This window comes from Chaetura pelagica, unplaced genomic scaffold (genome assembly GCF_000747805.2).
Source record: "Chaetura pelagica isolate M959 unplaced genomic scaffold, ChaPel_1.0 scaffold37, whole genome shotgun sequence".
Classification (NCBI taxonomy): Eukaryota; Metazoa; Chordata; class Aves; order Apodiformes; family Apodidae; genus Chaetura; species Chaetura pelagica.
This window is the reverse complement of record NW_009954567.1, coordinates 148,537-161,391: the sequence shown is the minus strand read 5'-3', so window position 1 is coordinate 161,391 and position 12,855 is coordinate 148,537. Positions and strand designations below refer to the sequence as shown.

Genomic DNA, 12,855 nt, shown 5'->3' with positions numbered 1-12,855 from the left:
TTGAAATAATCTGATTCCTCTTAGAATGATTTACAGTTACAGCAACACTCTGTAAAAGCAATTGTTCTTACAGATACTGTTTCTCACTTGGAAAACAAAAACTCAGGTAGGAAGGAGCTTTAAGGGACAGACGACGGAAGTATTAGGAGCTAAAGCTCATCTAGAATATACAGTTTTGTGTTTTTTCCCCATATCAGTTAAATTCTGTATATATTATTAAATAGATAGTATATTGTAGTTCATTTGCAGTTCAGTGGCAGCATATTTTTTCAGACAAAATTTATTCTGTTTGCAGTTCTGATTATCTATGCTATACTCCTAGCATGAGTCACAATAAGCAGACTGGCTTGTAGAGCTACAGAGAATACTTCAATTCTTGTGAATTATACATTAAATATTACTCTTGAGTTTACAGTCTATAAAATGTAGTTTTGATCATGGACACTCAAAGCTTCAACCAGCAGCTCAAGGTATCATTTTCTGTATCTTAACTGACAACCAAAATTCACATTACTTGGGAATACTGGGATTAATTTTTGTATTTTTTGTGTGTTTCTGATGCCATTTTAGTAAAGTTCCTATTTTTAACATTCATTGAACGTTACCTGTGTTTACAAAATAAATCAGAAGGACACGACTTAAGTGAATTTTATAGAGTTACTGTTTTCCAAGAATTCTGTCAGGAACAAGAAAATTTATAGTTACAATCTGTTTTAAGCCCATTTAAAAACATAACAAAGCTTCCTTTAAAGTAGCCATTAAAAAGTTTTACAAATAAGGCCCAGGTAGTTTTCAAATACAGGCAACACTTGTTTCATAGTCCTCAGCCTTTGGAGGAGAAGGAGTCTAATCTGTGTTGAACATGTGGCTGGGATGCCTCTTCTGTTTTGTGGAAAGCTCCCTTACCAGCTCAAGCTGCATTAGATCTAAGTGTGCATGACATTCAAAGCCTGGCACTGAACTGGGACACTACTTACACGTGAGCTCTGCAATTGCTGCCATGATTCAGAAGCACCTGGGTCAATTAATATTCTAATCTAGAAAGCAAATATTCTAAGGTATGAGCTGCTGAGTTCAAATTTGGGTGTATGGCAAAGTCTTAGGAGTTGAGAACTCTGGTAAGATTTCCTATGATGAAGTCGTAATAAAGATTATCACTACAGTCTATGAAACATCCATTGTGGATTCAGTTTTAACTAGCAAGCAATCGCCTTGGGCTGGCAGCTAGAGCAAAAAGTACTAAATTCTTATTTTTTTAATTTCTTATTGTGAATTCTGGTACTCTTCCTGCCACCTTCCAACTACCTAGTAATTCCCTATTTAATGGGATCTGTGGAACATCACCTAACTTTAAGGGTTAAAAATTAACAAACTGTTTAGGCTTTTGTTTATTAAAAAAAGACATTAAGCAAAGATGGAGGTGAAAAAAACAAAAGGTAGTGTATTAAAAGTTTAACTTAACAATCTGTCACACTAGTGCATGGTCTGCTACTAAGAACAATATTGAGAAATCCTGAGTTTATGTAAGCCAATGCTTACCTTAATTGTGATGCATGTTCTCTATTCTTTTCTATTCTTTTCATTTCACTTATAAAGAAAACATTTTCTGTAACAGATCTCTGCCACATAGTAACAAGTGGTGTGAGACATAAGGGAGAAAAACAGAAGCAAATCCCCAATCAAGAAATGCAAATTTATAACAAAATCCCTGTTGGTGCATCCTTTTCAGAAAAAAAGTTGCATTTAAGAAATTACAAGTAAGCTAGACCTGTTAAAAGCTGTTCCTTACCCTAATGAAAGATGTAATGCTTCTGTGTAATATGCATAGACTTTAAAAGTTGAAAGCAAGTGCTAAATAGTGTACATAATTTCCATACACAGCAGGTAGCGAAGCAAGAAAAGAACTGACACAGTTACCCTCATTAAAGAGATGCACAATAGAGAACTGTTATGCAGTGTTAGCATAGTGAAGATCTATGCAACAGGGATGTTGCGGCTATTAACAGCTTAAATGTTCACTGCATTTTGTTAATTAGTGCATACAGCTTTTAAGCTTTAGCGGTGTCTTAGAATGTTTTCTTCTAAAACACAGTCATTATTCCGTAGTGGAGATGGGAGAGGTTGATGAGGCTTCAACTGCTTCATCATCATCAATAAAACACACATTGTTTCTTTAAAATTATGTATATTAGTTAAAAAGGAATCTTTCTAGAATTGCTCTCTAAAACACTGAATCGTAACTAGAATGCATTAGGGTTACTTCAAAAACTGTTTTTAGCTTGTTCTAACAAGAAGTCTATCCCTGTAATTTATGCTTTGGCCTTCACATGCTTAGCCTTTTAGGTTAGTCATAGGACAGAAATCATGGTCTTCTACAGGAAGATAAAACAAAGAGAAGTCCGTCACCAATTAAATTCAGCAATTCAACTTGATACACCACATCATTCCTTTAGTTTTCTATTACTGTGGGGAAAAAAAATAAATCAAAGGAGAGTACAACATACAATTGCATTTACTAAGAAGTGATAAAATACTAAGTGATAAAATACTAAGAATTTGTGTTGCAAACAGACATTACAGAAGATATTTGACTTCTGACTTATCAGAGAGCCAGAATTAGGTGACCCAAGAATGCTTTCAAATAAAGTGGGCGTGGCAACAAAAACATGGTTGTAAGAAAAAGCACCTAAGAAATAATATAAAACAGAAGACTAAACAATAAAATATTAGTGCAGACAACAACTTGAACATTAAAAAAGCTTCTGCCTAATTAACATGCTACTCAGTGAAAAACTTAAAGTGTATTACTTATGATTATGATCTTGGCCTATCTAGAAAAACACTAATTTATTTTTATACATGAATATATGTGCACATCCATAAAATGAATCTGGAGGGGAAAACTATCCACTTCTTCAGATGTTTGTAATCAGAATTACTCACCATTTTTTAAAAAAGCATTTGCAAGATTATTATCACATTTTCTATTATAACATCTGTATTTGGTACATATTTTCAGCGTTTTGCAAAATTTCCTTATAGCTCAGCTTCTTCCTCACTTGCTAATGGGAGTTTTCAGACTACCAAATAATAGGACAGAAGTTATTTCTCCATCAAGCAGACTTCTTTTGCACTAAACGTAAACCAATGTGCTTTAGGGAGTGAATAGAACCGAGTATGCCAAAAAAGATACATAAGAAATCAGCAATTACCCTACAGTGCCTGATTCACAACACAAGAACCAAACTGCATATTCAAACTCTGGATCTGAATATCAGATGCTGTCTCCATAATCTATATCCCCACTTCACACAGGATAACATTCTTAATTTGACAGAGTAGCCATGAAAGCAGTTCAAAGGTACTTCACAGACAAGACATCAAGAACTGGAAGAGTACTTGGTTCCATTTCGTGATTGATCTTCTGAGTAGAAAGAGGTAGCAATGAAGAAACATCGAGCCCTCTTGCAGCATCGCCAAGATGTTAAAGGATTCTGACTTGATAAAACGATTCAGCTAGAACCTCATTAATAGAAAGAGCTTTCAAGTCTGTACATAGAACTTTTTAAATTAGGCATTGTAGCTTAAATCTTAGACATACTATAAAAATACAGAAAGGCACATCTGATTGAAGAGAAAAGCAAGCACTCCACAAGTTGTTTATTCACTATACCTGACAAGACATGAAGGATTCACATCTTCTACTGAAATATTTCACAATAGAGGATACTAACTGAAGTGTTCAGAAGAAAAGGTTCAGATAGTGGTATTTTTTTTTTGCAGATAATGGTATCTTTTACTGAAAACATGAAAATACTATTTAGTTTAAAGAATTAAAAATTACTATAAAACAGCTCCAAAACTGAAGTTGCTTCTTACCCCTGTTGATTGCTAGACTATATAAATGCTTTATTTTTATTCATTCTAGCAGTTTAGAAACACTACTTACATATTTAGACTTACAAAACCAAACAAGTATTTGCATGTTGAATAACTCTTCGGAAGCCAGACAAACCAAACATGGCACAAAACTACTTTATTTTTTTTTTCTAAGCAGCCTCATAACAAGCTCTTCAAAACCAGTATTCGTTGATAGAAACTTATACACTATATACTATGCAATGTAACAAAAAAAAATTGCCTGCATACTCTTCAAAGAGACATATTCTTTGACCCAGTGCTCCAGACTAAAGCCTTGAAATTTCTGCACAAGAATGCTACGTGAAGGATGCCCAGACAAAACAGACACTGGAGATATTAGAAGGTTGTGTAACCTCCATCTCAGACACTCCTCTGTCCAATGCCCAGCAGAGATAGCACTACCAAGCACCAAAAGAAAAGGCTTGTGGAGGAAGAAATCCAAACCCTTTACCCTACCCTAAAACCAAACCTACATACTGATGATAGTGCAACTGCTCTCATTGATACAACTATGTATCACTTTGGTTTAGGTTCTGGACTACTTGCAAAATATGTAGTTTTCTAAATGGAAAAAAAAAATTATCTCAAGCTGAAATTCAATACTATAGCAATATTTATTGCTATTGAAGGACAGATAAAGGTGATGGCAATTTCCTTACTTGGACTGTTAAGAGTTACAGTAAGGTTCTTTAACATGGCAAATAATTTCTTGCCCACAGACTTCTTACAGAAGCTCTTTATCAGTACTCGGCGAACTGGGTTTTCTAAACCACTGCAAGCTTCATCGAACTGCAACTGCTTAAAAAAAACAAGTTGTAGCAAGCAGCACAGGTGGAAAGGAGGTAGAATATTCCAAGCAAAGAGAGATTAAACTGGCAAACAGCAGAATGTAGGGCATTTACAGTAATGAAAATGTGTACATAGCTAGATAATCTGATAACTATACAGAGAATCACAGAATTTTTCTGGTTCTGTTCTACCAACAATCAACCTGACTACAGAATTCAGTGCTAAACCATATTCCTAAGCACTACAACTACACATCTTTTAAACACCTCCAGGGATGGTGATTCAGACACCACTCTGGGCAGCCTGTTCCTGAGTCTAATAAACCTTCCAGTGAGTAAGTTTCTCCTAATATCTAATGTAGGCCTTCCCTGGGGCCACTTGAGCCCACTTCCTCTTGTCCTGTTCCTTATTTGTAGGGAGACCATCCCCCACCTTGCTACAACCTCCTTCCAGGTAGTTGTAGAAAGCGATAAGGTCTCCTCTCTCAAACTCTTTTTTTCCATATTGAACATCCCCAGTCCCCTTTGATGCTCTTCGTAAGTCTTGCCCTCCAGACCATTCACACACACCTATACTTGGACTTGTACAGTATTTACGAACAAATGCATCTACCAGCCAAAACTATAAAAAAGGAACTGTCAAATAATGTAAATTTAAAACAACATTAAAAACACCCACACTGTTTAGAAATAAATATAGGCTCTGGCAGACTAGTGTGATGGCTATGAAGCAAGAAACTTTACCTCCACCCCCAAAAACTTCAGAAAAGTTTTCCAAGATATTTTTTTCTTCACCAGAGAAGTACTTCCTAGTCTTCAATGTGTGTGTGGGGGGAAAGAGCAGGGGAGAGAAAAAAGGAAAAAAAAAAGGAAACAGGAAAAAAAGAAGAAAATATTGAACAGTATGCAAGTCCACTATTAGACACTTTTATTAAAGTAGATATGTATGTATGTATACTGGCCAACAGTCTCCTCTTGAATATTTATTCCATTTCTACTGAAAGAATGCATTTAATTTTGAAATAACTTTAGAATGTGGTTTTATACCTTAAACACCTTCTGGACTAGAAACTAGTACTAAGTGACAAACATCACAACTGCTGATGATCAAATGCAAACTAAACACTAAGTATTGCACATGAAGTGAAATAAGAGGACAAGACACACTGTATTAAATATTTTATAAAAAAACAGCAAACAGCTATTCTTTTATCTTGAACCCCAAGTACAACACAATTCAAACAAGCTGGTCACCTCCTTAGTTGGCACAACTATGATGGAAGAATTATTTCTTCAAACCACAGGCTTCATACACAAGGGCATTTAGGCCAAAGCTAGAAATTGTTTCTCAAAACATAATTGCAAAGTAAGGGATGGCAAAAACACTTTCATGAAACACATTTTACCTAATAGGCTTGAATGTACATTTTCACTAGTTTTTCATTATCCCAAAGCAAAAATGCAAGCTTATGATTTAATAGAGAGAAAAAAATAAATGGAAGGAATATAACATGTAAGAGAGAAATGTGGTGCTAAGGGAAGGGAACAGGTAGCAGGGGTAACTCTTGTTGTCCCCACAGATTTCCATCCTTACACCTTGTACCCTTTTCAGTATAACAACATCCTCTCACAGAGCCACACATACAAGGCACAGAGAAATTTTTAAGTTACATTCCTTATCTAAAGAGGAAATCTATGCTGAACTGAATCCTTTATGGCAATCAGTTGAATAAATACTGCAGCTAGAGTGGATTAAATGAAGAAAAGATTATTCTAAACTCTTTTATCCCACTACATTACCTTAAGAACTGCTTGAACTCACCCTCAAGGAATAGCCCAAAAAGGGTTAACAGCATTTTTAAAAACTAAAACACAGAACATCCACTATATCCTTATTATCTAACACAGTGGTAATGCTCGGAGACTTCTTGGCTGAATAGTAGTTTCAAGAAAAGGAAATCTAGTAAGCCTGTCTTTAATAAATGCATACTTTGCCAAATGTTTTTCTTCACTGTGTTGCAAAAACAGCTCCTCTACACAGTCTTCAAATGCAATGTCACACTGTCTCACACAAAATTTTATGACACATTACTGCTTTGTTTTTCAGCAAAGTGTATTATTATATACTCTCAGTTACTGGGAAAAGCTGCTAGCCATGATCACACTTTGAAATACACATTAAAGCTGCATTTGCTGTACTTTGTTTCACAGCACTGTAGACTATCAGATTTGAGATTTGTAGATGTTTCATCATTCTAGGCTATTTTTCACTTGTTCGTATATTTTGTTTTGCGCTGCGGTATTACCTCTGTCTATCAGAACAAAGTCTATGCTTCTCTCATAAAACAAAGATTATACAATCTCACTAATTTCTAAGCCTAGCCAAAACTAGGATCTGGATGAAGGTGAACAAACAGACTCAATCCTGAAAACGCTGGGGGATGTTTGCTAATAATGCAGTCTTCTAGAAAAATGGACTGGATCATTGCCACAACTTTTTTGCTGAACAGGCTTATGCTCTGAGAATCCTTTTAATACATTGCTACTCCTTGATTATCCAGTTATAAAAGCTTAGGACAGACACCAATTACCATCTCTGGACAGGCAAGGGAAAGCTGCTAAGATTCCTGATATAGTTTTCATAATGGTTAATAGCATTAGAGAAAAAAACAGGTTAGAAAAGATCCTTATGATCATCAAGTCCAACTGCTAACCTAAAAGTGCCAAGGCCACCATTAAACCACGTAACTAAGCATGACTCAACCACTTCCCTGGGCAGCCCGTTCCGGTACTTGACAACACTTTTCAGTGAAGAAATTTTTCCTAATATCTGATTGAAACTTCCCCTGGTGTGACTTAAGGCCACTTCCTCTCAACCTATCACTTCTTACTTGGGAGAAGAGACTGCCACGCACCTGGTTATAACCTCCTTTCAGGTACTTGTAGAGACCAATAAGGACTCCCCTCAGCCTCCTTTTCTCCAGACTAAACTACCCCAGTTCTGTAGAGCTTCACTACCCTCAGGCAGATCAACACTCCCACCTAACTTACTGTTGTCTGCAAACTTCCTGAGGGTGAACCTGATTCCCTCATCCAGATCACTGATGAAGATACTACAAAGAACTGGCCCAAATACGGAGCCCTGAGGCTATACCACTTGTGACCAGCCACCAACCAGATTTAACTCCATTCACAACTATTAGGGCCTGGCCACCCAGACAGTTTTTTATCCACTGAAGAGTACACCCATCCAAGCTATAAGCAGCCAGCTTCTTCAGGAGAATGCTGTGAGAAATGTCAAAGGCTTTACTGAAGTCCAGATGTAAACAACACCCACATCCTTTCCCTCATTCACTAAGACCACTTATTAATCAACTTTGGTCTAGGCTGCTGCAGTATACAGCATTTACTACTCCTCTTGTACATAATTTGAAAAGTACAAACTGCTCATCCTCAAAAACAGGTTCATATTTTCTGTGCCCAATTTGGTTTATGCAAATTATCTGTGGTGAGTTTTGTAGAGTTTGTCTAAAATCTGAGTGAAACTGGCCTTCTGCTGAGGTTCAATGCTGAGACTTCTGAATCATTACTGAAAAAAAAAGGTTAAGAATATTGATAAAATCAGCAGAGAAGCTGAAATGTCAATGGCACTGTTGTAGTTATCCTGTCATGCTTGTAATAGAGCCCATCCCTATGTGTTTTCACAACGTTGCAAAAACTCCTTTAGTACCATTTCAACTGCACTTGATAGCACTGCTCTAGAATGCTTTACTCTGTGTAGCAACTCATTCTATTCCATCTTGGCCTGATACAGAAAAAAAACATCTGTGAGATGGCTGCAACTAACAGCTGATCTTAACCACAGTTCCGCAATGTTTCTAGCACATTCTAGTCCCCAGTGACCAAACTCTACAATTGCTCTTGCAAGTTTTTGCTCTGAGCTATAGCACACAGATTATCAGCATAATATTCTGCTTTAGAGAGGCAATAGATATTTTATGGCAGTTTGAATTCTGAAATGCTCTCACAATGGTATTACAATTTAACCACTACAAAAGTCCTTTTATTGGCAAGTACTTGGGGGTAATGTAGTAGGTACACTGCAATCAAAACCACCAACTTTCACAAAAGTACTTAGCCTGTAGGAACACCAGGCTAGACATCTAGCAATTTAGCATTACCAGCACTGACTGGGAAGTCCACTTAAAGCACACATGCTGAACTAGACGGCTTATAGCTACAACCAAGAGTACTGATGCACCCCACTTAAAATGACTGAAATAAATCACAGTAATTTAAAATAGTTTAAACCCCCATTTTCGGCAAAACTATCTAATCTTTTTATAATGATGACTAAACCTAGGTTATTCCATACATACAAACAGTTAAATCATTTGGAACATCACCTGAGGGAGAACTGCTGCCTACAGCCTTTGTCCTCTATAGCCCAAATTTCCTAATGGAAGCAGGGTCTTGAGAGTCTACTTTTCACCCAGCTATTTGTCCAGACTCTTGGAACATGACCTAATTGGTGGCCAGAGATTCACAATGTGATGCAAGAAGTACATTGCTGTTTAGCTTTGTTTGGTTTGTACATTATTTTCTTTGGGTTTAACTGTTTGTTAGAAGTTATTTTATTCAATAGTAACTGAAAACAAATCATAACAGAGACAAGGATATGATTTGTTGGATGTGTTCTAAATAAGCTGAACATTTAACACATTTTACATTTAAGAGTCTCACTTTTTTCTGGTATGAAAAATGAGTATGTTCTAAACTAAAGTACTTACTAATATTGGATTAGAACTCATATTTCTATTGTATTCAACACATACTGGGCTGCAGTAAGAAGGTGACTTACTGCTTAACAATCTGTTCTATCTCATTTGTGCTTCTCAAGACAAGGAATTTTAGTACTTACAGAACCAAACGGGACTTTCAGATAATTCAAAATAATCCGTTTTGATCAAGTTCTAGCATACACTAGAACATGCATTTGTATGCGCGTATGCATACAAACACAAGTTCTACAGAGGCATTGGAAATAGATCAATTCAACACCGTAGTTAAAAATTTTCAATAAACACAGTGTTGCTTTACTAGCCCTGTAAACATCAACTCACAGAAGAGTTCAGTTTCCAAGTAAGTTACAGGAGAAACAGGGCAAACAAGGATAATCATATTGCATTTTCCATTTCCTTTTACTTAATTCATTTTGATATGCATGTAAAATCTACCTACAAGGTGATGTCAGGATTTACTAAAAATAAAGAAAAAGGTATGTCAAGGCCAATAAATCCATCAAAAAAATGATTTAATGATTTCTAACAGTAAGATGCATATATCTGGCACCATACATCTTGGTTACACAAGGGGAGGTGTCTTTTTTAATTAAAAGTTAAACACTGACTTCTGGAATACAGCTTAATTACAACTTGCATGGAAAGAATAGTTTTATTATGCTTAGCAACATTATTTAAAGACCAGAAAATTAACATAATGCGTTAAATGAGTGTTAATGGTTTGTAATTAATCTTGCTTAAAATTAGGAAATACATTGCAACAACCTAAAATAAGTTAATACAGTACTCTTTTTTTCCATTAGTTTGAAAGACTTAAAAACCACATCAAACCTCTTTGTGGTGCCTTCACTTGCAAATGAGATACAAATTTTTGCCCATTAATTGAACAACAATTATTGGATATTTTATGGCACTATGGAAACTTCAAAAACTTCAGTAAATCTACATGTGAAAAATTTAAAATAACCCTTACTTTTACACAATTTTGCTTTAGGCCCTACAGTAATCTGGAAGAGATTTGTGCATCTACAATGTGCTCCTACATGCACACTATTGTAGGAAAATATTCAGTCTGCTACTAATCTAATACATGAAAGAACTGAGCATAAAATAATAATTTAGTTACATTTTATGTTTTAGTATTAAAAAAAAAAATTCAATGGCTGCAACTATCAGATCTCAAAAAAAACCAAAACTGCCCCAGCAACTATGATATGAACATTTTCTAGCTGATCAGAACACATGACATTAGAAATAACCACTTCACTTACAATAAATTTACAATTTCAAATTAGAATAATTTTAACTCAACTCAAAGAACAAGCTCTGATAGCTAGAGACAGTAATGTACAGCCCTAACTTAGGATAATGTATATTTAAATACAAAATGGAAAGACTGAAAAGTATTTATTTTGTGGGTCTGTCTTCACACAGTAGTCTCTTTCAAATCTATGTATCTAGCACCTGAGTTTGCAATAGGGAAATACTATACTGTAAATTAAGGCTTTATAAAAACTCTGTGTTTTTTTTCTTTAATGTTGAAGTATGATTCTACAATAATCAAATGCAACCTATAATATGTTTGGGTAAATTAAGGTCTATTGACTTGATGAATCTTATTCACATAATGACCCATGAACTCATACACACAGGGAATGAAATTTCCTGAATCCTAAGTTATGTAATTAGAGTTGCAATTCATGTTTGCTAGAACAGAGTATTAATTTTTCCCTAATTTTTAAACTTAAAATTATACTTTTAGTTTTCAAATTAAAAGAAGGTTTACAAAATAACTGATTTTTTTTAACCTGTAATTATTATTGTTAGATCCGTATCACAGTGCACAAGGAAAAAAGCCCTAAAAAGTTGTTAAAGTAGGTGTATTTTTTTCCAATAGACTATTAAACATCAGCTGTCTCAACTTGTAGTTATCATTACAAATGTTCAGTTTATAAACACCAATGAAAAATACTTCTTAAGTAGTTAATATAGCTTCAGGGATACAAGAAAGTACCTACAATAGGAACTGTCTGGTATGTATGATGGAAATTTTTTTCCCCTGAAGATTCAAAAGTGATATGAAAATCAATGAAAAGTATGCTTCTGCTGTGACATATTCCCCACAGAAGTCTTACAAAAATTATACTACTGAATAGTGTAAACATAAGTGTCAGGTTGCATCTAGAGTAACAGACCACACATTATGGGAGAACTTGCAAGAAAAGATTGCCAAATTTCTGATCTGCTGCAGATTAGCAGAAGAATGTTACGCATTTGTTCCTAGTTGTAATCTAACCTTCATGCATATTCAAAAGCTACAGTATATGTGCATAGGAACAATAACCTCGCATGACGCTTTTTTATGCAGTTTCTTTAGCAAGATAGGTCCTCATGAAGATAATTCCAGGAAGCTGGCAAATTGTGTATAATTTTATTACATACACCCAGATTTCAATAAGAACAAACTTCATATAGGTACTTGGCAACAACAGAATAAAAATAATAAACAAGGTACTCATCACTTTATACTGCTTAACACTTTAAAGGCCTTATTTCCTACACATACTTATGTTTTACTAATGTTCCTCTTTTAAAAATGTATGAAGGATTGTTGCTTTGTAGTTCACATTTATATGGCTTTCCTAGAAGAACACAGAATACCATACTGAATGCCTATTGTGCAGAAATAACCCTGAAGGCTGTATCATAGCAGTAAGCAGTAGAAAACCCTTACCAATTTTTCATCAACTGTGATGAGTTGCGTGTCTCGAGTTTGGTCTTGTGCCAGCCGCCATGTGGAAGTGCTCAGTGACCTGCGGTGCAAGACTTGAAGTTAAAAAATGATTCATGCAATGAGAAAATAGAGGCAGACAAATCTTACATAAACAAGTTACTTTAACAATATCCGTCTTGTAAAAAAAATTGAAGAGGGAGAGATGAGGGCACAAAAATCCTTTTTCTCCCCAATTAGTTCTGTCTGCTGAGTTTTTGGCAGACTCCCACTTAGCAGTTCACAACAGGCTGCACTTTATGTCAGCCTACAGGCTCTCTGTCACAGAGAGACTGCCCGTGGCAAGGACTGTACTGCTCTATATGAATGTACAGTAGCTGGTTTGTCACGAACAGACAAAAAAATACATGGCTGCTGCAAACATTCTAGAACTCTGATCCTTAAAACGATGGCATCAGATGAAAAAAATCTTAACTCTATTTGTAATGGTAAACCTCCAGTTCTACATTTCAACAACAGTATATTAACAAATTTTTAAGAAAACAAACAATCCACAAAAAAAAAAAAAAAAAAAAAAAAAAAAAAAAAAAACCAAACCACCAAAAAAACCCTA

The 12,855-nt window shown here is 35.3% G+C and overlaps 1 protein-coding gene across 1 annotated transcript in view; it reads right to left on the bottom strand.

The window, feature by feature from the left end:
- NDUFS4 (NADH dehydrogenase (ubiquinone) Fe-S protein 4, 18kDa (NADH-coenzyme Q reductase)) overlaps positions 1 to 12,855 on the bottom strand; it is a 28,308-nt gene that overhangs the window by 14,860 nt on the left and 593 nt on the right. The window contains exon 2 of the mRNA XM_010005391.1: positions 12,246 to 12,337. Coding sequence (XP_010003693.1) covers positions 12,246 to 12,337 — 92 coding nt within the window. The remainder of the gene's footprint in view (positions 1 to 12,245; positions 12,338 to 12,855) is intronic.